The 25,646-nt window shown below is 43.1% G+C and overlaps 1 protein-coding gene and 1 long non-coding RNA gene across 4 annotated transcripts; one reads left to right on the top strand and one right to left on the bottom strand.

The window, feature by feature from the left end:
- Positions 1–310: 310 nt before the first annotated feature.
- Positions 311–11,886, bottom strand: LOC129603695 (uncharacterized). Of its 3 annotated transcripts, none has more exons than XR_008693833.1 (3): positions 11,748–11,886; positions 10,323–10,442; positions 311–3,212 (listed from the first exon to the last, which is right to left on the bottom strand). It is a non-coding gene; the product is annotated as an uncharacterized LOC129603695 (long non-coding RNA). The 3 variants fall into 3 exon arrangements; XR_008693834.1 differs by lacking the exon at positions 11,748–11,886 and adding an exon at positions 11,584–11,713; XR_008693835.1 differs by lacking the exon at positions 311–3,212 and having other exon boundaries at positions 8,824–10,442.
- On the top strand, positions 11,785–21,659 carry ufl1 (UFM1-specific ligase 1). Its single transcript, XM_029141444.3, has 19 exons — positions 11,785–11,976; positions 12,080–12,225; positions 12,379–12,407; positions 12,531–12,628; positions 12,951–13,065; positions 13,265–13,395; positions 17,235–17,293; positions 17,390–17,536; positions 17,804–17,979; positions 18,080–18,259; positions 18,344–18,470; positions 18,557–18,679; positions 18,899–19,019; positions 19,104–19,270; positions 19,553–19,683; positions 19,767–19,847; positions 19,923–20,008; positions 20,082–20,262; positions 21,093–21,659. Exons 1-19 carry the CDS (start codon positions 11,900–11,902, stop codon positions 21,306–21,308), a joined length of 2,391 nt encoding a protein of 796 aa, XP_028997277.1. The 5' UTR covers positions 11,785–11,899; the 3' UTR covers positions 21,309–21,659.
- Positions 21,660–25,646: the final 3,987 nt, after the last annotated feature.

Here is a 25,646-nt window from a genome sequence, read left to right on the forward strand (position 1 = left end):
GCCGTCGGACCGGCTGTCCTCCAGAGACTAAGCACTTTGTGAGGGGTGAAGGCTCAGAACATATTTTTCTCTCTGCTGTCAGTCCTTGAAAGGATAACTAGCATCTCAGGATTCCTGCTATGTGGGAGTTCATGTCGCGTGTTTGCCTGAGACAGCATGACAGCCCAGCCTTCGGATGATGAACAAATTAATTAGCTTCCTGATTTGGTGGGGAAAAGTGTGCATTAGCCATGTAAGATCAAATTTGACATGTGATTACAACAGAGCTGCAGGAATCCTAGAAAGTCTGTCAGTAAACCAGGGCAGCTCTTTACTAGACAGTCTGAGTGACAGATCACTTCTTCTGCATAGGATGTGGGATTACAACATAATGTGAAAACCTAGTATCACTATATTGTAGCTAAATGAATCATCTTGTTAATGATTGGTTCCTGTAGCACGTTAATACAAAACTGAGGTTTAGTGGTTCACTATGTAATTTGTTAATCTCCTGTTATTTAAGTAAGTGTAGTGTTCCAAAATAAAAAGAGATCTGCTTTCTGACATAAAGGTTTATTGATCCAGGAGGAGGAGATTAATTGTTACAGCAGCACAGGCATCAGTCCAGAAGAGATGGATTCATCATTCATTTAACAGCTTTTATTCTACTATACAGTAATCAGCAGCCACAAGCAGCATGGACTTTGTTCTACAGTGTCACAGGTGCAGCATGCGCAGCAGGTGCCAGAATGCCTCATACAGGTTTGCTTAAGAATCCAATGCTAATATTGAGCTCAGTAAAAAACGATGGTGTTGTTGGAAGTGTTAAATAAGCCTCGTCTTGCAGCGAGGCCTTAGAAACCAGCAACGCTGAAACAGCGTGTAGCCTGTAAATGCAGAACAACAGAAGGCTGTTGTTCTCGTCGCTGTGATGTCCGTCAGCACTTTAACCCCCACACAATAACATGGAGACATCCCCCACATCTACTTGTTAATAGCTCCTCCTTTGGCTCAATGATCAGCAGTGTGGGAGAAACTGAGATGTGTGCAGAATGGTCACTCATTGCAGCACCTCGTCAGCCCCCTTCCTGTAAATTCAAGTGACATCCAGTTCCAGCGTTGTGCTCAGGCATCTTGTCACAGGGGTGAGGACTGCAGCTACATGTACATGTGAATGCAAAGGAAATCTATTGTGTTTAAGATAACAACAGATTCTAATCTACAATCCTAGATTCAATGGCCTGAATACAACATTGTGTTGAAAGGGAACACAGGGAGCCTCATCTGGAACTGTCTCATCTACTTTGAGTGAGACAGTAGTGAGCAAAGCACAGAAGGTGTGTGTGAAGATGACTTTAAGTGACTTGTTGAGTCACTGTGTTTTTGGTGAATGTGCTCATTGTTGCTTCTTTTGGCTGTTGGAGTGAAAACAGATGCTAGTTTTCACCGTCATTAAGTAGCAGTAAGCTTCAGATCTCAGGGGACGTGGAATGACCATGCTGCTGATTAGCTCTTGAAAACAGACTCAAACAAGAGGTTCTGACTCATCAGCCGCACAGGAGATTACCCTGACTGGGGCTGAGAACATTAAAATGCCTCGTACCCCATCAGGTCCTATTCTTAAATCGTCCATTCCACCAGTCGACCTAGAATCTCCCACTGGCCTTCACTTAATTTATTTTACATAGCACATAGAAACGTGTTTTCATTACAACATTCATGGACTATTCTTTTTTTCCCAAACCTCAGTTCCTTTATGATGTCAGTAGAAGGGGGAATCATTAAGACCCTACACTTCATTCATGATGTCATTCCCCGCATGCAGCCTGTCTGAGTGGCAGGGTTCATCCTGGACAGATCGCCAGTCCAGCATTGGGCCAAGTAGACGACAACTCCCTCCTGCATAATTTACACTCCCAGTCAGCCTAATTGCACGTCACCGGACTGTGGGAGGAAACCAGACTACACACACACCTGGTGTGAGGGTTGAATGCTAACCACTACACTACCGTGACTGCTGTCTTTAAACAAAGGCTGTGCCATACGTGTGACAGACTGGCATCTGCCTTGACTGGCTGGAATAAAGGGATGGAGCAGAGAGCACGTCTCACATCTGCTGGCTGTGCCCTTTTTAACTGATGCAGTCATCAGCCACATCCTCTAAATCACAGTATCTTTTCACCCGCTTCGGATGTTATCAGCCATAACGAATGGGCTGATCAGAACTTATCAGCGCATTTGTATGGGCCAGTAGGTGCCCGCTCTCCCTAAACGCTAGTTGTTTGATTTGTTTTACAGACCCTGATGAAAACAACAGAACTAAATAAGTCTATATTACTACATACAGTGTGAAGAAGCAGAATTCCAGGATATGATGTGTCTCCATGGAGGACACATCAGTCTTACTCCATAGCTTGTTCATGATTTTTCAGCTTCTCAGTGATTGAAAACTATTCAAATCTCTTGGTATTTTTACTCACTTACATATTAAATGTCCTTTTAAGCAGCACTTAACAGTGTTAACAGAAGGACGTGTAGTGAAGTGACTGGAGCCTTGTGCAGATTGGTAGTTATTGTGCTGTGTTCCTGCTACCAGCCCTGCAGCCATGGCAGGACTTGGACTGCTAATGCATTCTTCCTACTCGCCCATCTCAATTTGTCTGCCTGACTCCCACTCCTTGGTTTTCCTTCCAGCTACCAGTGCTGCTCCGTCTGGTTCGGCATAATCAGAGAGACGTAAGTGTACAGAGGAGCTTTGTATAAGCTGCGTTCTCAACACACCTTTTTGTGCTGGCATCTGTTAAATGAGTCCTGGGCTGGAGACACTCTAGCTCTTTCAAAGAGAAAACTTGTGACCTTGCTAAGGCTTCCATCCATGGGGTGACAAGCATTTTACACTGCCTTCTTCTGAAGCGGGTGTAAAAGAATCTAAATTTAACTTGGATGGCAAACGCTGTCTAATGTGAAAACATACTAAAGTTTAGGAAGGTTTTCTATTTGAACGCAGTTCATGTTTGCTCTGAAACAGACCGACTGTTTGGCCTGCATAAATAAGTTCCACCCACATGTGGCCACCAGCACCAAGTGCTAGAATCACTGCCAGGGAGCCAACACCACCCACCTTCACAACAAGGAACTGGGGAGAGATGGAGACGGAGGGAGAGTCAGAGGACCCACCTGGAGCACCCGATGCCGGGATCAGGCCTCATGCTAGCTCTGCTGCTGGATTTAGCCTGACGGGAGAGAGGGAGAGATTGATTTGAACTTTCACAGCTTGAATAAACTATCTGGTTACATGCACTCCAAGGAAAACTGCACGATTGTCTCATTGGTTGGTTCATTGTAAGTGTCATCATGCCATCATGTCCCAGTCTGACACACACAGCAAGCTCAAAGGCCTAACTCTGACTTTACACTGCACAACAGGAACAAGACAAATATAACAGACACGAGTGAAGTGCTAGCAGCATATACAAAGCATAAACGATGTGTCTGCACATAACAAGTGGCCATGGACAGATACAGAACACTTGTTGACAGGGCACAAACCAATACAGATGATGCAGTGATACAGACAAACAAGCAAGCACACAAATGATTTCAGCAGCATACATGGTTATGTCATGTATAATACAGGGAGAGAGGGGTGTTCACACACCAAGTAACCTTTTTATACTGCCTGACTGACCTGCAGGTTAAACCATACAAGCACAGATCCATAAACAGAGTACGCATCCATAACAAAGCTGGAACAGTTCCCTACTTTCTATTCCAGTTTTCTTTACTTTTTTGTTGTATGTTGGTCAGTTTTATGGGTTTCTGTTATTGTGGTAAAACCATGCTTCTAGTACACACACTTTTATTGCACTTGTGCTCATTATCCCTGTTACTTTTTAACCTTTTGGAAACACACTGGAGGACCCTCTCAGCTAAACACATGGCTCCCTTTGTTTACACCAGAGACCAGCTGTTAGCTCTGTGTGGCGCTGCACCTCCTCACACAGAAACACCGGTGGTTCCACCTGATATACTGTACAGACGAAAATGAGAGGCTGCGGAGCGGGACGTAGGCTCCATGAGAGGAAATGAAGCTACCGCTCCGGGCCGACGGGAGTGCAATAGATAGAGCAACACAGCGCTAGTGATGTGTCGTTCCTGAACGATTTCTTCAATATGAACAATATGAAAAATATGACTCGGAAGGAATGAGTCCTCTCAGTGAACGACTTGTTCAGTACGTGCAGTACCTTCTCTCGCCACATGGCAGCAGCTGCTTAAACTCATTCAGCAGGACAGGAAATAGAAAATGATTCGTTCAGGACTTAATGAACTGAACGTCCTTCCTCAAGGACTCGTTTTTTTTCTCTGTAGAGCAGCAGGCGCTCCAGTTCGTTACTGATTTGTTCCTATGGACGGTTTAGTTCATCGTTCTCGTTCATCGTTAACAGCTCATGCTTTATGGCGAGCACCAAGTACTACAGTTCTTTTGGGATTCGATCATATAGATCGTTCATTCGTTCATTTGTCACGTGACAGCCGAGTCGCGCAGGCTCTGTAGCGAGCAGCAAGCGCCCCAGTTTGTTCATACGGATCTTTACAGATCATTTGTTCGTTCGTTCTTTTATCATGTGACCACTACCAATGGCAGGGAAGATGCAGGACATAAGTCACGTTAATGTGATGGATATTTGCTAGGTTGCATTGTTTGAATTGTGCTTGTGGCATTTTGTGATTATAATTTTTACGAATGACTAGAAAGGATTTGTTCACTTTACTGTTCGAGAGTTGAAGATCCGAGTCAGTTAAAAGAATCAAACTTTCCATCCCTACCCAGCTCACATCTCTGTTAGAAAACAGTTCTGCACCAAAGACATTGAGTTCCTCGCTTTCGGCATCCGACCTTACTACTACTCACTGTGTACACTCACTCACTGTGTAAGAGGCTAGCGCAGAACAACGTCCGAGATGTGTGGAAGGGCCTGAAGACCATCTCTGGGCAGGGAGACAACAGAGGCTCAGGATCAGGTGATGGTGACCTGGACCTGGCCGATGAGCTGAATCTGTTCTTTAACAGGTTTGACTCCAGCCCTCCCCCCTCCACTTCACACGTCTCCAGTCCAGCATTGGTGCCCACCCCCACATGTTCACACCTCTCCACACCACCCACCTCCACAAGCAGCACACCTTGGCCCCCACCAGCCCCCTCCACAAGCAGCACACTTTTGCCCCCCATGTCCTACCCCCTCTCCCTAACTTCAGACCAGGTAAGGAAACAGCTAAAGCGGCTTAAGACGAAGAAAGCTGCAGGTCCAGACGGCATCAACTCCAGACTACTCAAGGACTGTGCTGACCAGCTCTGTGAGGTGGTCACATACATCTTCAACCTGAGCCTGGGTTTGGAGATGGTCCCTGAGTTGTGGAAAAAATCCTGTGTGGTTCCAGTCCCTAAGACGTAAAGGAATCAAACCTCTACAAACTAGTAGTCTTGACCACCTACCTGATGAAGACCATGGAGAGGCTCGTCCTCATCCACCTTCACTCTGTGGTGGAGACAGCGATGGACCCGCTGCAGTTTCACTTCAGTCCAAACATCAGCGTGGGTGACACTGTCATCTACCTGCTGCAGTGGGCACTGACTTACCTGGAGACTGCTGAAACCGCTGTGAGGGCCATTAGGATTCTTTAACTTCTCCAGTGCCTTCTACACCATAAGGCCGGCACTTCTGTGAGAGAAGTTGGAGGGAGCAGGAGTGGACAAACAGCTGACTGCATGGACGACTACCTCACCAACCAACTACAGTATGTAAGGCGTACTGTACGTGAGGTGGTGGTTTCCAGCACTGGGACTCCTCAGGCAACAGTGTACCATTTCTCTTCACCCTCTACACCTCAGACTTCACATACAAAACATACAGCTGTCACATCCAGAAGTTATCAGACGACTCAGCCATTATTGGCTGAGGGGAACGAGCTGGAATACAAGTCAGTCATCAGGGACCTTGTGGACTGGTGCGAGTTCAACCATTTGTGTTTAAACACCAGTAAGACCAAGGTGATGGTGATTTAAGGGCTAAGACATAAAGACTGTGGACAGTTCTAAGTACCTGGGTGTTTACCTCAACCAACCATAAACTGGACTGGACTAATAACACTGATTTCCTGTAAAAGATTGGCCAAAGTCATCTCCACCTCCTGAGGAGACTGAGGTCCATTGGAACGTGCAGGCCCATGTTAAGGACATTCTATGACTCTGTGGTTGCCTCTGTCATCCATTACACTGTGGTCTGCTGGGGAGCAGGCAGCACTGACTGGGACAGAAAGAGACTCAACAAGCTGGTGAGGAAGGCCAGCTCTGTCCTGGGATGTCCACTAGACTCTGTGGAGAAGGTTGGTGAGAGGAGGCCCACTGCACCAGACTGTGGGAGCTCTGAGCAGCTCTTTCAGTGGCAGACTGATCCACCCACAGTGTAGGAAGGAGTGGTTATTGTGTTGTTATTATTATTATTATTTTATTTTTTTATTTTTTTGCAATCCTGAACAATTTCTTTGCGGTTGTCTTTCTTTGCTGCTGTTCTAGTAACTGAGCAAAAAAGGTTAAAAGCGTAAATGTTAACAGTTCTCATTGTGGAGTCTGATAGCAGCAGGTAGGAAAGATCTGTGATATCTCCCCTTCACACAACTAGGGTGCATCAGTCTGCTACTGACACTGCTCTCCAGAGCAGACAGCGAGTCCTCCAGTGGGTGAGAGTCCTGGTCCAGGATGGATGTGAGTTTAGCCAGGACCCTGCACCGTGTCCAGAGTGCAGCCCAGGACAGAGCTAGACTTCTTGATGATCCTGTCCAGTCTCTTCCTGTCCCTCACTGTGATGCTGCTGCTCCAGCAGACCACACCGTACAGGATGGATGATGACTCCACAAAGTCATAGAAGGTCTTCAGGAGTGGCCCCCTCACTCCAAAAGACCGCAGTCTCCTCAGCAGGTAGAGTCTAGGTGACCCTTCCTGTACAGTGCATCCGTGTTATGAGTCCAGTCCAGTTTATTGTTCAGATGCACTCCCAGGTACTTGTAAGAGTCCACTCTCTCAAGGTCCCTTCCCTGGATGTGCATTGGTGGTATGACAGCAGGCTGCTGTCTACGGAAATCCACCACCCTTGCCTTTGTTTTCCCTGTGTTGATCAGGAGGTGGTTCCGCTGGCACCAGTCCACAAAGTTCTGAGTGAGTCCTTTGTACTCTGCATCGTCCTTATCAGTGATCAGGCCGATGATCGCAGAGTGATCATCCATATGTTCCAGGAACAGCCAGCTCACAGGGCTTCTACTCTGTATGAAAAAGAGGTGACAGAGAATCCAAGGTACCTCTTTGACCTTGGTTATATTTTTCCAGTTTTGACAAGGACATGCTTGTCAAAAAAACATAAAGATCTCAAGAGGTGAACTATTTGGTCCCTCTGAGGGACCAGTTTTGGAGACTTTGGAATTTAAAGGACTTACACATGTACGAAGGAACATAGAAATACTTAACATCAAATTAAATAGTAGAGTCTGAGCTACAATGCTTTATTAATGTCTTTGACATGTCTCTGACATGTCTGTGACAGCCACCTATGTTAGCACGCGCAATGCTTTTGTGGCTCTATTGCCATAATACTTTATGCAAAACAAATAACCTATATTGTAAATGTGTAAAACCGCTTTGAAGCCTAATAAGAAAAAACCTGTTAGCATAGTTACCCAGGGCATCCTACATTGGTACAGGAGTTCCACAGGTTTTTAAGAAGCTCATTAGCAGATTTAAATCTGTCTCGGAGTGAAGCTAAAGCTTTGTCCAGGTTGATGCTTCGGTGAGATTGTGAACAGTGTTTTGTTGTCATTTTTACCGTGGCCATTCAGAGCAGACAAGCTCTGTGTTTCAGGTAGAACCCAGCCATCAGCAGCCACTGTACATAAAATGAAAGAGTGAATCTGCAGCTCTGTTTTATGCAGTAACTCAGTTTTCATTTGTGCATTTAAAGATACAAGATGAAACTTGTTGAAAAACAAAAAGATTAGTATTAACAAGCATCTGGTCTTTTTGCTCAGCAACATCTTCAAAGTGCATTTTCCACACAATCAACCGAGCAGCAGCACTGTATCTTAAGTTTAGCTGTTTGAAGTCACAGGAGGCAAGTGTTGAGCACCGCTGAGACAAACGTGTTTACTTACAGACCTCAACTTGATTACAATTCAAAGAGGCAGCCTCACAGTGCGTGTTCACTGTGACAATATGACCTAAATTCTGTTAGGGAAGCTATGCTTTGAAGTTTTAAATTAGACTTGGGAACTTTTATTCCTTCTCTTCTTGGAAAAGCACCACTTATCAAACACTTTTTTCATGTAATTCTAAATATCAAAGCTTTTTGAAGACTCAATTAGTTCTAACTCTGGCCTTGTCATAAAACAACTTTTGACTGTTTTAATAGCAGGTCAAATAAAGCACCATGGTTGGCAGAGCTGTGATATGTTCCGCTATCACAGAGTATGGCTTTGCAGATGACGTCATTCAAGACTCCCGAGCCACAGCAACACAAACCACTGAGCATCTAGCTGTTGGGTGTGTTCACTCTGGTTACACTGCCACAAGACAGCACAAAGAGGACTGGTCCAGGGTCTATGCTGGGATTTCAAACGACAGGATGTAAATGGGCTATTGAGCCCCTAGTGTTCCTATCAATCACGGGCAAGTCCTGAAAAGTTAGCTGAATGGGAAGAACAATTCCGGGCGATCAGCACCCTCAACCTCTGGCTCATCATGGATGAGCATAATAAGACAGCCAAATAAGGAGATTGAAGCCATTGACATCATCATCATCATCATCATCAACTTCATTCATAAGTTGCTTTTAAAACACCAGAGCCTCATCAGAGAAAACAACAATCTGAATTAAATAACATAATACAAGAATACATTTAATACATTTAACTGGGTTAAAAGCCAGACCAAAAGGTGAGTTTTTAGCTTGGATTTATCCATCCATCCATCCATTTTCTAAACCGCTTATTCCCTAATACGGGGTCACAGGGCTGCTGGAGCCTAAGCCAGCTGACCATGGGCGAGAGGCAGGGTACACCCTGGACGGGTCGCCAGTCCATCGCAGGGCAACACATAGACAGACAACCATTCACACACACTCACACCGACGGGCAATGGAGAGAAGCCAATCAACCTAATGCACGTTTTTGGACTGTGGGAGGAAGCCGGAGAACCCGGAGAGAACACGGGGAGAACGTGCAAAATCCACACAGAAAGGCACCAGGGCCGCCTCCGGGCCAGAGCCTTCTTGCTGTGAGGCGATAGTGCTAGTAGATATAGCTCCTTACAATGCATGGAGGGATATCAACAAATCCTAACAGTGGCTGGACATAGCTGGACTTAAAGACAGCACGGAGGAACTAATCCTCGCAGCACAGGAGCAGGCTAGGTACAATATCAATAAAGGCTGTGATCTACCATACCAGGTAAGACCCCCGGTGCAGGCTGTTCAAAGCATGCTATCAGGCAGGGCATACATGGAACGGCATGACCAAGTGGCTGACATAGTTTACAGAAACATCTGTGCAGAGCACAGGCTGGAAGTTCAAAAGTCTAAATGGGACACACCTCCAAAGGTGGTTGAGAATGACAGAGCTAAGATCCTGTGGGACTTCCAGATACAGACTGACAAACTGGTAATGACCAACCAACCCGACAAAGCAGCACAAGAGAAGAAGGCTGTAGTGATAGATGTAGCACTCACAGGTGATAGCAACATCAGGAAGAAGGAGCATGAGAAGGTCGAGAAGTACCAAGGGCTGAAGGAAGAGATAGAGAAGATGTGGAGGGTGAGGGCACAAGTGGCACCCATGGTGATAGAAGGACTAGGGGCTGTATCTCCCAAACTGGAAGAGTGGCTCTAACAGATCTCAGGACTAACATCTGCGATCTCTGTCCAGAAGAGTGCAGTCCTAGGAGCTTAGCTACTGCGCAGGACCCTAAAGCTCCCAGGCTTCTGGTAGAGCAACCGAGCTTGTAGGAATAAGACCGCTACGAAGAAGGGTCGAGTGGGGAATATATGAGTGGCTTGTTCCCTATGATCCTTGTAGAACCCTCAAGTTTTCTGGTAGGACTCTCTTAATTATCCCTGAAGTTAGAACCAAAACACACGGTAACACGTCTTTCCAGCATTATGGCCGGCCTGACTAAGGGCTGCAAAAAGCCTTTTATTTTTACAAGATTTAATATGTATTTAGTATAAAAGCATAGTATGTATTTATTTCTTTATTTGGATTCTAACTGCAATGTCTCATTCTCGCATATTTTTACACACTTTTATGTGGCAGCAAATTGTGATCAGGTGCATCCTCTTTGGTTTCATTGGCTTCAGATGTGTCTTGATTGGGGTCCTCATGTGGCAACAGAATTAACTGGACATGGTCTAGAAAGACACCTGTATAGAAAGCAAAGATACCACATAACAGTTCTAGTGCTGCAGCTTTTGCCCATGGTGCAGTTGTTTCATATACAATACATGGTATTACAGCAGAACATGCATCCACACACTGTACAGCAGGATTATAATAAGGCTTGCTACACCTAGACTTGAAAAGCCTTCTACACAGGGATAACCCCCAGCCTAATTTTCAGATGGGACACATCACACCCACTACCCACACTCTCTCCTTCCATAATGTACTGTACTTTAATCTCCTCGTTTCTCTTTACCTAGACTGGTCATTCCAATCAGAGCTCGAAGGTAGAAATTATATGACGGGAGAATTATATAATGCATCCTAAAGTTTCAACAAATCTACTTACAACTTTTCTCCTGATTCTATACGCAAGCTCGAGGCTACTGATTAGTTTCTTCTTTACTCTCATAGGAAGTATGTGTTTCATCAAAGTGGCTGAGCAGGCTATAGCTGCACTATATCCTGATATGGAAGCTGGTTCTACAGTGAAGAGGCTATTTGAAGAAGCTCCTCATCACAGTGGGCCATTAGAGTGTACATGTCTGTGAGACATAGTTCACTTTTCCCAGACACAGATGGACAGTGTTCTCATTGAGATTGTGCTTTTTTAAAAATTAAATGTCAATTAATTACATAGCAGCCTGCAGTGAATATGCGTATGACATATAATTACAGTATTTTACTCCTATCAGGTCTTGCTGGAATGATGGAGTTTCGTACAATAGGCACCATCTGGTAACCTGCAAGGAGCTTCATGGCTTGTAGTCTACTGCTCCCTAGAGGTTTCAGATCTGCACTGCAAATTGCCTTTCCTCCAACGCATTTATCTCGCTGAAACAGCTATGTTAGGATCTATTTACAGTGTAAGTACACTACGTATTTACCACTTAATAAAGGGATCTGTTCACTTCAGTCAAGCTTTATATTAACTTTCTATTCGTTTATGGTTGTTGTATGGAAAATCTGCAGTTTTATATATTGTACAATGAATTTCTGAAATTATGATTTCGAACTCCATCTCTATTATAGACAGTGACAGATGATATTGTAATAGAATAAAATTTTTGTCTTAATACCAACAAAAGGCAGCTTTGCATAAAGTTTTTCTTAGGTCCCCACCTGCTTCTTTGTCCTGTATATGTAAAGACTTGATGGTAACTTGATTTAGCCTTTCATCATGCAGTGACGCATCACTGTATTAATGCTGATATTATTGTTGTTTATAAAAAATTCTCCATGTCGCTTCTGAGAATCCCTTTGACTGAAGTCAAATCGCTGTTTACCTTTTTGGCCATCACGGCTCTCCGTCAAAAGCTGCTGTATGTCGACGTGTGGCTGGACACTAAGCTGTCTTTTTAGCTAGCTAGCTTCAGCTGTGTTTCTTACAAAAGTCAGATTAGAAGAAGACGTCAGAGTTTTGTAACAACTGCTGATCATGGCGGACGACTGGGAAGAAATTCGGAGACTGGCCGCAGACTTCCAGAGAGCGCAGTTTGCTGACACAGTGCAAAGGTACGACGGCAAACGTTACAAGCAGCTGTGAGCAGCCAAGCTAACGTTAGCGTTTCTAAACGCACCGCTGTTTGTTGTGAACTGTCTCCTGTCTCATTTGCAGGTTATCGGAGAGGAACTGCATAGAGATCATTACAAAGTTGGTTCAGAATAAGAAGCTGGAGGTGGTGCACACTCTTGATGGGAAGGAGTACATCACCCCAGCACAGATCAGCAGAGAGATCCGCGATGAGCTCTACGTCCACGGAGGTTAGTGTAAGACTGTCCAGAAAGGGTAACGTTAGTGGCATTTGTTAGGTAGACTGATAAAATACATTTACGTTAATTTAACGTACACACTTAACGTGTTTTCAACTGGGCTACAGTATATTTAGAATGAACGCGTTCTGCTTTACTTCGCAGGTCGAATCAACATTGTGGACCTCCAACAGGTACAGTCTGTATAAGCAAGATGTAATACTTCCAAACACGTTTAGTGCTCAGGGCAGACTAAGATAAAGATCACAGGTCATTGCTACATCCTGCAAATGCTGTTATCCTCATCTTTCCTTCAGATCATCAATGTGGACTGGGTCCATGTTGAAAACAGAGCAGGTGAAATCGCAAGGTCAGATAAAAGTGTTCGGCTTGTGCTGGGACAACTTATCGATGAGTGAGTATTAAATAACACCACACTGTAATAAATCCGACAGAAGGAGAAAGCCTTCATTTGTCATTTTCACATCTGTTACACATTTAACCTATTCCCAGGGGGCTGGGGATATTAATCATTCTTACATCTAAAGTTAAAATAGCAAGTAACTACAAACCTATGCATAACAATAAAGCCACAGTTTGTGCTTCTTACATGGTAATCAAGTGAATATTTAGGCAATGAAATTATTTCCAAATAGATTTTACACCTCATTGATATTGAGTTTAGTTTAATTGTATAGCACCTAATCATTTGTGATGTGGTCTAATGTTGCTTGCAGTACATACCTGGACCGTTTAGCTGAAGAGGTGAATGACAGACTGCAGGAGGCTGGACTGATCACAATTGCTGAACTGTGTAAGAGCTATGACCTGCCAGGGGATTTCTTAACTGAGGTGAGTCACGCTGCAACCAGTCTGTACCTACAGTACAGTACATATGTTTAATAATGGAGAAATCTCATGACACATTGTTTTCATCTTTATTTTGTAGTTGAAGGAGCCTTCTTTCCAGTCTTTGATGACGAGAGCATCTTAAATATGTTTGATTTTGTTTTTTAATATGACAACTGCTGTTTCCTAATATTTGTCAAAGGAACTGTCAAAGCGTCTTGGGAAGCTGATTCAAGGAGAGGTGGACCAGTACAACAGAGGGGTCATATTTACTCCCGCTTTTGTTGCACGACACAAAGCCAGAATACAAGGGCTCTTCAGCGCCATCACAAGGTAAAAGCTTAATAAACAAATTCAATAATTCAATAAATTAATAAAAAATACAGTGTTTTAAGTACAGGTGATTAAAATATGTCATGTAATGTCATGTTGCTCCCACCATGCACAGTGGAAACTTACCTAACTTATTTTAGCCTTTTAGCCTTAATTATACTAATTATACTAAAACACATTTTTATTTCTGTTCTGCACCGATGGCATTTCTATATCATTCTGTTGTGTTTTATTTGTTTTGTTCACACAAACAATAGTACAGTAGCTGAAGCTGAGCAAATCATGTTTGATTTGGAGCAAGTCACTGGTAGTAGTAAAAGAGGAGTGTACTAGAATAATGCACCTCAGAAATGGGGGGTCTGTATGAGCAATAAATGATTTTGTGAGGGGAATTAAGTGAGTAGTTAGGGAACAGAACACAGACCTTTTAATCTAAATGAATATTTGTTTCCTGAAATTCTAATGACACTGTTGGCATCATTGCTAAAAGCTGCTTGTTATAATCTTGTCACTTCTGCACCTCCTGTGTCTACTGAGGAATGATTTAATTAAAGTAGTGTGGGTGAATTTGACTTGTGACAGCACAACTTAATTTGATGTAGGGTTGCACAGTATGCCGGTATTGATTGGGTACTGTGGCCTTTTAAAAGGCACCATTCTGCTGGATGGAACACTACTATACTACTGGATGGGACTGGTATATGTAGCTCCGCCGGCAGTGCCCGCAACTCTGAGAGAGACAGAGAGAGAGGTGTGTGTGTCTGTGTTTACACAGAGCAAAGGTTTGGACACACCTCATTCAAAGAGTTTTCTTTATTTTCATGACTATAAAAATTCTACATTCATCAGGACATCAAAACTATGCGCATCAAAACTATGGGGATCAAACAATGAGGGCATCAAAACTATGAATTAACACATGTGAAATTAAATACATAACAAAAAAGTGTGAAACAACTGAAAATGTCTCATTCTAGGTTTTTAAAAAGTAGCCACCACTGCTTTGCACACTCTTGGCATTCACTTGATGAGCTTCAAGAGGTCGTCACTTGAAATGGTTGTCACTTCACAGGTGTGCCCTTTAAGGTTTAACAAGACCATCAGTTATGTTGTGCAGATATATACACACTCTATTCTCACCCTCCGCGGGTGGTCTCACCCACTTTCCAAGCTCGGGTCCTCTACCAGAGGCCAGGTCTGTATCTGGAAATCCTACAGGATCTTGGCTCGCTCGTTCTCTACCACCTTGGGAGGTGTTTCCCACTATGACCTTGGGGTTTCCAGTCCATACTCCGCGCAGATGTTCCTGTATACTATGCCAGCCACTTGGTTGTGGCGTTCCATGTATGCTTTCCCTGCCAGCATCTTACACCCTGCAGTTATGTGCTGGACCTTCTCAGGGGCCTCTTTGCACAATCTAAAACTTGGGTCTTGTCTGGTGTGGTAGATCTGGGCCTCTATGGCTCTGGTGCTCATCCCGGATAGTGGCTCTCACGCTCACTAGTCCTCGGCCTCCTTCCTTGCGGCTAGCGTACAGTCTCAGGGTGCTGGATTTGGGGTGGAACCCTCCATGCATGGTGAGGAGCTTTCGTGTCTTAACATCTGTGGTCTGTATCTCTTCCTTTGGCCACCTTATTATTCCCGCAGGATATCTGATCACTGGCAGGGCGTAGCTGTTTATTGTACGGGATTTGTTCTTGCCATTGAGCTGGCTTCTTAGGACTTCCCTTACTCGTTGGAGGTATTTGGCTGTTGCCGCATTCCTTGTTGCCTGTTCAAGGTTGCCATTCGCCTGTGGTATTCCAAGGTACTTGTAACTGTCCTCAATGTCTGCTATTGTTCCTTCTGGGAGTGAGACCCCTTCTGTGTGAATTACCTTGCCTCTCTTTGTCACCATCCTCTCACATTTCTCAAGCCCGAATGACATCCCAATGTCCGAGCTGTAGATCCTGGTGGTGTGGATTAGTGAGTCGATGTCTCGCTCACTCTTGACGTACAGCTTGATGTCATCCATGTAGAGGAGGTGACTTATGGTGGCCCCGTGCCGGAGTCGGTATCCATAGCCAGTCTTGTTTATTAATTGGCTGAGGGGGTTCAGGCCTATGCAGAAGAGCAGTGGGGACAGTGCATCTCCTTGGTATATGCCACATTTGATGGATACTTGGGCAAGTGGCTTCCCATTGGCTTCAAGGGTGGTTCCTCACAACCTCATCGAGTTTGCAATGAAGGCCCTTAGAGTTCTATTGATGTTGTACAGCTCCAAGCATTCAGTGATCCATGTGTGTGGCATTGAGTCATAGGCTTTCTTGTAGTTGATCCAGTCTGTGCACAGGTTGGTGTGTCGCACTCTGCAGTCTTGGGCGACTGTTCTGTCTACCAGGAGTTGGTGTTTGGCTCCTCTGGTATCCTTACCAATGCCCTTCTGTGCTTCGCTCATGTATTGACTCATGTGCCCACTTATCTTAGCTGCGATGATGCCTGACATGAGCTTCCATGTTGTGGAGAGGCAGGTTATTGGCCGCTAGTTGGATGGGACTGTACCCTTTGAGGGATCCTTCATTATCAGGATTGTTCGCCCTTCGGTTAGCCATTCAGGGTGGGTCCCATCCCTTAGCAGCTGGTTCATTTGTGGTGCCAGGTGCTCATGGATTGCAGTGAGCCAGTAGGCGTGGATCATGTCAGGGCTGGGTGTTGTCCAGTTTTTCATACCTGAGACTCTTTGTTGGATGTCTGCCACTGTGATAGTCACTGGATTCTGTTCAGGGAGGTTGCTGTGGTCTTCCCTCAGATCCACCAGCCACTGTGCATCGCTGTTGTGTGACGCCTCCCTTTCCCATATACCTTTCCAGTACTGTTCAGTTTCCAGCCTTGGTGGATGGTGGAAAAACATCCAACATCTCAGTCCAGAAAAGTGCAGTCCTAGGAACAGCAAGGATATTGCGCAGAACCCTCAAGCTCCCTGGCCTCTAGTAGAGGACCCGAGTCGATGAGACCACCCGGGAGGGTGAGAATAGAGTAGATAGAATAAAAAAATAGAGAGTAGAATATATATATATATATATATATATATATATATATATATATATATATATATATATATATATATATAATATACACACGCCGTTACCGCAGTCACCACCCAGCAACATGTGGGCAAACCAGAGTGCTAAAGTGCTACAGTACATGGCAATAATACTTAATCTTAAACACAAATGAGCATGAAACTATTCAGTATCAGTCAGGGAGCCTACCACTGTAATCCAGTCCAGGATTTAGCAGCAAGCAGCAACATTTCTCCAGCATAGCCCGTTTTAACAATCAGACAGCAGCGTTTATTGTATGAGTTTGTTGATCGATTGCACATAATCAATGGAATACATTCAGCACAAAACGGCAACAGTAGTGTCAACTTATTGAGAAAACAATATGCACACGGGAAAGTTAATTACCTGGATACTTGACTCCACCATGTTACAGGGACACACGGCTGGAATACAGTGTGTATATATAACATTTATTTATTCACACTGACCATTCTAAAATTGTTCTGCAATAAAAAAAGCCTAGTATTTTCAATTTTAATTTGATATGTTATTGTTTTAGGTTTTTAAAATAAGTCAGTAATTTGCGTTCTCCTTTGAATCTGAAAAAGTATTGAGAAGTAGTAAAATACTTGTTGGTATCGGCACCGGTACCAAAATGTTGGTATTGTGACAACACTAATTTAATGTGCTGCAGTTTGAAATTTGGGCTTTTACATTAGATTGGTGACACTAGTGAATCAAACATGTGGTTTCACATTCAGATTTGATGCTACGTGCTTTTTCTGTACTGTGTAGACCAACACCCATCAGCAGCATGATCGGAACCTTTGGATTCCAGGAACATCTTCTCTATTGTAAGCAGATTATTACTCTGAGGTTTGTCTAATATTTGTACTATTTATGGTATTAGTTTTAATGAGATGGGGTTTGTTTTGCTTTTTTCTTGCCAGCCGTCTTAGAGGAACTGGTAAATAAGAGACGACTGAAAGGAAGTGTGGTGGGAGGACGGCAGGACAAAGCTGTGTACATCCCTGATATATACTCCAAAACACAGAACGCTTGGGTGGATTCCTTCCTTCAGCAGAACGGATATTTAGGTAGTCGAATACTGTCTCTTCCTTACTACTATATGTCTGTACCACTACAACCTTTTGTCCCCCTCACTGTTTCAGCGTCTTCACTGCTTGTCAGATTGTTTTATAATTTTATTATGTATCTACTATGTAAGACTCACTTTGAATCTAACAATTGAATCCAAATGCATTTATTGTGTAACTTGTGTAAATGTGATGCACTGGTTTAGCTGCACGATCCTTTTAGTAACAGTCATGTGTAAATGAAAGTGCTGTGTCTTATTTTGGCAGAGTTTGATGCTCTGGTCAGACTGGGGATCCCTGAGCCTTTGAGTTACATTAAGAAACGCTTTAAGTCCAACAAGCTGCTGTTCCTCAGAACAACGTGCGTGGGTCATACACTAGTGGACCAGGTGGAGGCCTCAGTGGAAGAAGCTGTCAGCTCAGCCACATGGACTGACATTCAGGTTCAAATTAACTCTTGTTAATTAATAACATTTAAGCAAAATATTATATTATGTAGTATTCATTTCTTGTTGTGCTATCGTATCGACTCTGGCTCTTCAGTCGATCCTGCCCTGCTGCCTATCAGTAGAGGACATTGGGATATTGATCAACCAGGCTCTGAGGAACACTAACGTCCAATCCTGTGCCAGAGTGCTGGGCAGCACAGTGGTCGTCAGTGATAAGTTCATCAGCAGCTGTCTCTCTCTGTTCGATGACACCATGCAGCACAAAGCTCAGAAGGTTCTTCTCTCACACAAATATGACTTAGTTGTAGAATCCAGCAAAAGGGTTTTGCTTACATAGACTCTGTGATGTGCTTCCTAGGAAGTCAAGAACAATCCAGTGTTCCTAATAACTGAAGATGACCTGAAGCAAGTGTCTGTGCTGACAGAGAGCTCAGCCCTTTCTAAAAAGGAGAAGAGGGAAGCTGAACGCAGGAAGAAGACTACAGGTTCGTAAAAGCTTCATGCTGAATTTTGTGTCATCGCTCCTGGACTGCTGTATGTATGTGTCATCTGTTACCCATCTGTCTCACAGAGGGCAGTGGCAGCGTAAAGTCAGGAGGCGGAGGCAATGCCCGAGAGATCCGGATTCGTAAAACCAAGAAAAAAGGCAGGAAGGATGAGGACAGTGACGAGGAAACTGGACCTTCACAGCAACGTACTCCAGGGGCCACAAAACACTTTTATGTTAACGGGGAAAAATGTCTCTATATGCACATTAAGCCTGCTCTGTGAAGCATTTCACTGTAACAAGAGCCGCATGGCTGCTTGGCTAGAAATCTTTCCCCTGGGTTGTTAAGCTTTTTTTATTGCGGTGGACGAAGGTTACTGTAGTTTCCTTGTGAGACTAATTAACTTGTGTTTTACCTTTGCCAAGATCGCAGCAAACAGACTGAAGCCCCCTTTATGGCCCAGGAGGAGATCGTAGCAGTGTTACAGCAGAGGGTGAGTGACTGCCCTGAAGAAATCTTCTCTGAGCTGGCAGAGCATTTAGTCAGGTAACACACAAGGTTTCATCTCATGTTGCTCTACAGAGGAGTAAGAACAAGCTGTCCATTGTCTGACTGCTCATGTCTGCACAGGCCTCTCACTAAAACCTATCAGGAGGTCCTGCGGACAGTGTTTGCGTCATCTACCAGCTCTCTAACAGGGGCCAACAAAAAGAAGAGCACCAAAGATCTCCAGGAGGAGATCACTAATCTGTTCAACAACATCCGGCTGTTCGAAAAAGGCTCCAAGTTCTTTTCTGGTAAATCAGCCTAATGCCCATACCAGCAAACATGTGTTGATTCCACACACATATTACTCAGGCCTAACAATAATTGTCTATTTATTATTTATTTATTTTAAAGCAAATCATTTTCTAGATCTTGATATACAGTATGTGTATATATATGTTTCACCACTTAAATCAGATATTTAACTGTGACACAACTGTGAAGCAAGAGCAATAAAACAGAAACTTGGATACATGATGAAAGAGTTGTGCCCAAACTTGCCTTAATTTAATTTACATCTTGTCCTCATGCAGATGAAGCCCAGGTCCACATTGCAAAACACGTGCTAAAGACCGTGTGCACAGACCTCACCAACATTCTGGTGAACTTTCTGGCTGCTGACCTGATGATGTCTGTGGAGAACCCCAGCTCCATCACCAACGAAGTCAGAACGTGTGCGGTGCTTCTTTGGTTTTACCGTGCGTGTTAAAGCAGAGTTGGCTGATCGTCTCTGATGTGTTGCCTCAGGTCAGACTGAAGATTGTGGGCAAACTGCCAGAAGAGACCAGGGGTCCTCTCTTGAAGCTGCACAACTGCCTGAATGGCAAAGTATGTCTGCAATGAGCTGTGCCACCAGAATAAAGGGAGAAATACAAACTAGCTCTGATTCTGTTATTGTTCCAGTCCATCGAAGACTTTATGATCAACCTAGAGACGTGTGCTGAAGTGTGTGGATTCATGCTGAAAAAGGGAGACAAGAAAAAGGAGAGGTACTGTAGTAAAAATGTCAAAGTCTCATGTTGGTTTTTGCTTTCAGCTTACATGTGATGTGCGTGTTTGCAGACAGGCCCTGTTCCAGCACCGCCTGGCTCTCACTGAGCAGCTGAAGGAAGCGGAGGACCCGGCTCTGGTTCTCCACCTGACGTGTGTGCTCCTGTTTCAGGCCAGCACCCACTGCATGCTGCACGCTCCTGGTCGCTGCGTGCCTCAGATCATCGGGACGCTCACAGGCCGAATAGCTACGGTACCTTTCTGTTTCACTGACACTGTCTGCACATAAAATGCTGTAGCCCACTGTTTTAGGATGTTATGACAGGGAACTAAAGGGCTGTAATCAACGAGGGACCCTGAAAAAAGCAGTTTGATCTTTAGCTGAACTTTAGAAAGACACTAGACACAACCAAGAGCAGGCAACATCAAAGGGAGACGTTTCCTCCTCTGTCTTTATGTCATGTTCATGCTTAAGCACCATAAAGAGCAGAGCGGGGCCAGTTAACACTTAAATCCTGTACTGGTCATTTTAGTGGGTGGCAGTTATCTGTATTTGTTCTTCAATAAAGAAGGACTTCCTGGGCACTAAGGAGGACACATTTCCATTCGGAAAATGGAAAAAAAACCCTCCTGATTACTCAGACTGCTTTTATTATTTCAATTTCTCTGCCCAAGCGCTAATTTGTGAAGTGTTGGTGCGGCCTGTCTGACCAACAAAAGAATACTAAAGACTTGATGTTGAAACTTTTTATTTTTGATAATTACATTATTTTCCAGATTCCAGAAAATCAGCTAGAATATTGTAACACAAAGCTTTGAAGCCTGCAGACTGGCAGCTGAACCAGCTGATGAACGTCGTTAGTGCTATAAAATTAAAAGATGTCTGAACACAGAGAAGCATACATTAGTTAACCTTAATCCCAGACGTACTAGATGCTGTTGTTTCTGAGCAGATGCCAACAACACATTCCTTCGCATTTAAACTGTTTACCTCAAGTTAGGGACGCCGCAGCTGTTAGTAAACTCCATCTGCCATGGTGTCACAGTAACGTCACCTAAGTGAGTTTGCACATGTTGATGTAGGAGCACCAGCAACTACTGTCTGTTTACGAGAGCCTGGTGGTGAAACAACTGGTGAGCCAGAGTCAGAGCCAGAAGCTGCAGCAGCTGGAGGAAGAGGAGCAGGCCGAGGCTCCAGACGAGGAGGCCAGGAGCATCCGATCCCAACTCATACTCATGACCCCTCAGGTGAAGGAGCTGGTGTTGTCGCAGAGGAAGCCATCTGTATCTGAGGACTGAGTGTTTACAATACCCAGAAATGGAACTGTATGGAGTTCAGTAATTTACCCATAATCCTGAATTGTTAAAAAGACTTCTTGATGTCTCACTGCAAACAGTTAATATGAAAGTCCCCAGTGAGGAGCCCACCTTTCTCTGCTCCCATATATATTTTTTTCATTTTCATTGTTGTGGACAAATTTAGACAACTCAAAACTATGAAAAATATTTGTTTTTAAAGGCATTTAATTAGTCTTGTTTCGTCAACAAATGTGATCTCTTTAAATTTACAACTGAGCAAATAGAAACCAAATTCACAGGTGTTCTGTAAAATGTCATGAAATGAAATTAAATGGCTGCCTTCAAATTTCACATCAACTAGAAAGGAGTTACTTCTTCTGTCACTATAAATATTGATAAAATATTGTTATTTTTTTCCCAGCGTCAGTACCAGAGTGAATGAATTGTATGTATCTGACAATCAACAACCTTGAGCTGTGTTGAAACACAGCAATATATATATGATGAATGTTTTCTTTAAACTAACAGCACATGTTGACATTCTGACAACATGGTAGTTTTTCCCTCATGTGTTACTTAATGATGTTAAGGAATGTTAAAAAATGCATTGTGTTAGTTTTAGTGTATTAAAAATCATGACCTATTTATATGTTTGAACAATAAATATCATAAAAAATTAAATCTAAATTATAAATTGTTAAATAGGAATATTATCTGATTGCACAAAACAGTGAATGTATATTTCTTTCAGTATAGGTTTCTCCAGATCACAACGTAATGCTCCCACCTCTGTGGATTGTGGCCAGGAATGCAAGTGTGTAATCTGATTTACACTTCCTTAAGCAATGTAAAAAAATCTATTGATACCTCAGGGGAGGCTTGTCTCCCGCTTGTGGCAGCTCAGGGATTTACAAAAAAAAACGCAGCTCTAGATCACTTGGGGCTCGCCACAATCCGTCAAACCACAGCTGAGCAGTTTCTAAGCAGGAAAATGCTGTTTCTATCCAATGGGGGTTGAACTCCGGTAGCATAAGATTGAGTAAAGGTACAGGTTGAGTATAGTATGTTACTGCTCCACGGTCATCAGTCAGAGCCTCAAACATTTACAATGACAGGATATAGCAAAATATCCTTGTTTATTTTAATGTTAAAACAACTCTGGACCCTGGGATCCAGTTATATGTACTGGAAACTGTAAATACTGCAACTGTGCAGATAACGCAGTCATCGTTCTTTTTTTTAATTTTAATTGAGCAGCTGTGTTACAGTTTGTATTGATGTCATTTCATTCTCCAGTCTAGACATGTGCCAAATGTAAATGGTTAAGGAGTTCCCAAGATACTATTACTGGTGCAGAAGCACAAAATACAACCTAATCAAACATATCTTTGATCAAATATAAAAGGTAAAAGTGTTAAACGTGCATCAATCATTTTAGATTAATCTTTTTCTCTGGAGGAAGAGTCCTTAGCTCCTTTCAACTATATTGGTTTTATATCACACTACATCAGTGGTTGACTGATGAGAGCTGTGACACTAAAGTGAGAGGAAGGAAAGCGTGTTTTGTTGATATGTGACAATAAAAAAACAAAATGTGTGTTTCTGCAGGGAAGTTTTACAGTCAGAAGAAAAATCCAGTTTAGTGACCAGTTCAGGGAGTTATGTGTAAAAACCAAAGAAAAACACAGTGTTTGAAGCAGAGACTGTGACATGTGACTGCAGCATGTGCCAAGTGGAGGCACTGTATCTGCGTCCTGGCAGAAGGAGAGGCTGATGAGGAGAGATGCCTTCGTGAGGTCATCATACACACAAGCACATGCTCCAGCATTGCCATGGAAACAAGCATCTCCTCATGGAGGCCAGATTCTTTTTTTTTTTCTTTCTTTTTTGCTTTCTACTGAGGTCTTTGCATTTGGCAAGCAAACAATGTCAAAGGAGGGATTTCATTCTAAAACGAGAGTCAAAGACAGAGCCTCCTCCACCTTCAGCATGATTCATTTCAAAACACTGATGCAAAATTAAAAGCACACTAATTTCTTTAGACTATAGAAAGAAAAAGACTAGTAGATAGCACAGTGAACATGATTTTTAGCTTCAAGACATACATGTAGAGTGAAGGTTTCAAAACACACAAAGTAGAGGTTTGCGTTTAATTTGGGCCCTTTTTAGAATCCATGGAACATCCACATCACTCTATATTTCATATTCATGGTGTGAGTGTTCTGTGTGCTGATTGCCCGGGCACCTGCTTCATTTGCAGATAACACCATCATCAGTGAGATGCAGCGGAGTGATGAACAGCTACACCCAGTATCATTAGCTGACAATGCTGCCTGAGCCTCGTATTTTTAGACACTGGATGAATCTGCAACAATGTCACTATTCTTTTAGGGGGTTTTGTCAATAAAGTCAAATGTTACTTTTCATTTTCTTAGATTCAACTGATCACTGGATGAACAGTCAATTATTTACAAATATAAATAGTGTTTACTCACCACCGTTCAGTATTTATGGATTCAAGGACTGTTCACTACAATCCTTGAAACACAGTCACTGCACTTCAATAAACAAGATGCTGCTAAATCAAAACTGATCTGAGCTACTTTGAATAAGGAAGCGCCTGTTTTTGTGTCTATGTGGAGTGTTTGTTCCTGTAATTTAAGATCATGATTTCGTAAATAATATAAACATGAAATATTTAAGAGATTCTTTTTAAAGGCAGAAGTGCTTGTGTTCCTGCTGCTCTGGTGTTGGGATCCCACTCAACAAAAAAAATTACCTCAATACAATGCGAAGAAATGAACCTTTGCTCATCACTGTATTGAATGAATCAAATTGCTGTTACATTGTCAGCTTAAAAGTAGCTCAGTTAAAAGATGTTGGGATGTCACAGTGGGTCTAATGAGAATCAGCACGTTAATGACAGCATTATTAAATTCTGCAGCCCTGTGTAGGTGGCTCATGCAGTCAGTATAGTCCATGTTTATCCAGTCAAATAACTGATGCTGTTTATGTAAACCCCTAAAAGCCCCTTCTGAATGACCTCTGTCACCATGTAGTCACGATTACAGCCCCACTAGGTGTTTTTTTTTTCTCTGGAACAACATAACAACAAATATCATGTGTTTAAAAATCCAGCCTTATCACAGCTTTTAAATAGACCATTGCATCAAGCAAAGACCTTTTAAATCTGGCCTATAGTTTGTGACAAACAATTACCTGGAAGCCAGCATATATTCCAAGGCATTTAAACTTTCCAGAGCTGGGTTGTGATGTTACCAATCCCTGAGGAGATTTTCTAAGATGAGTAGAAATCTCATGTTCCCATGAGGATTTTTAAAGCGGCAGTGTAGGTGTGAATGCAACAATCACCTCCTTTCAAGAGAAGCATGAGCCTCAGAAAACTGAACTTAAAGCCCATACTGAAGTGGAGCCATTAGCTCAGAGCTGAAAAAATGGCTGCTATTTTTAAACGTGTGATATACAAATATCACCCAATTTAATTTCAATTTCATGTTCTGAAAATGTACCCAGCGCATAATATAGTGACATGATTCAAAGGCTCCAGGGACAATTCAGTGTTTAAAGGCTACAGGCAGCAACAAACCTGCTCCAACTGCCTTTGTTCTAGATCCTTCTCGTGAGGTCATTAGTGAGTTTTACATGTAGCGGTATGATGGTGGTTATGAAAAAAGCTGAGTTGTGATCATCACTTTTTAAAATAAAGTTTTTATAAAGCATCAAGACACAATCAGAAAGCTCAAAGCACCTTATAGTGTAAAGCATAGGAACTAATAATGTGAAGAAATAAAGTACTATATGATCCTTTTACCACAGAGACAAACAGACGCAGGCACAGATCAACAGAAGACACACGGTGAATGACATGGAGCCAGTGCCCCAGTATAAAAAATGTGTAGCAGCTTAACTAAGAGACACTGCAGAGAGACCTGAGCCGTCTCTCACTAGAAACCATGAGACTGCGAAAGGATTTGTGCTCTGCAGTGGTATCACAACCAGCTGGAAACCCGATAATATGTGTAATCTTCATGCTTGCTTTGTTTGTTACATATTTCATTTTAAACCTTTTGTTTTGTAAATGCCACTAAATAGCAGACATAGAGGTGAAACATAAGTGCCTCTCTTTCTGTCTCCTGTGCTCTTAGGTGAGCATCACTTCATCCCCTGTCACCACGTCTCCTCCTGAGACATCTGCAAGTTCCTGTTGCTTAGTAATAATCTTCAGTGCTATGATTTAAGTGAGATTCAAAGCTCTGGGCATGCTCATTACTCACTGCTGGCTGCATAATGAATCCCAGGGAGGAAGCTGATTAACAA

The sequence above is a fragment of the Betta splendens genome, chromosome 24, assembly GCF_900634795.4.
Source record: "Betta splendens chromosome 24, fBetSpl5.4, whole genome shotgun sequence".
Taxonomy (NCBI): domain Eukaryota; kingdom Metazoa; phylum Chordata; class Actinopteri; order Anabantiformes; family Osphronemidae; genus Betta; species Betta splendens.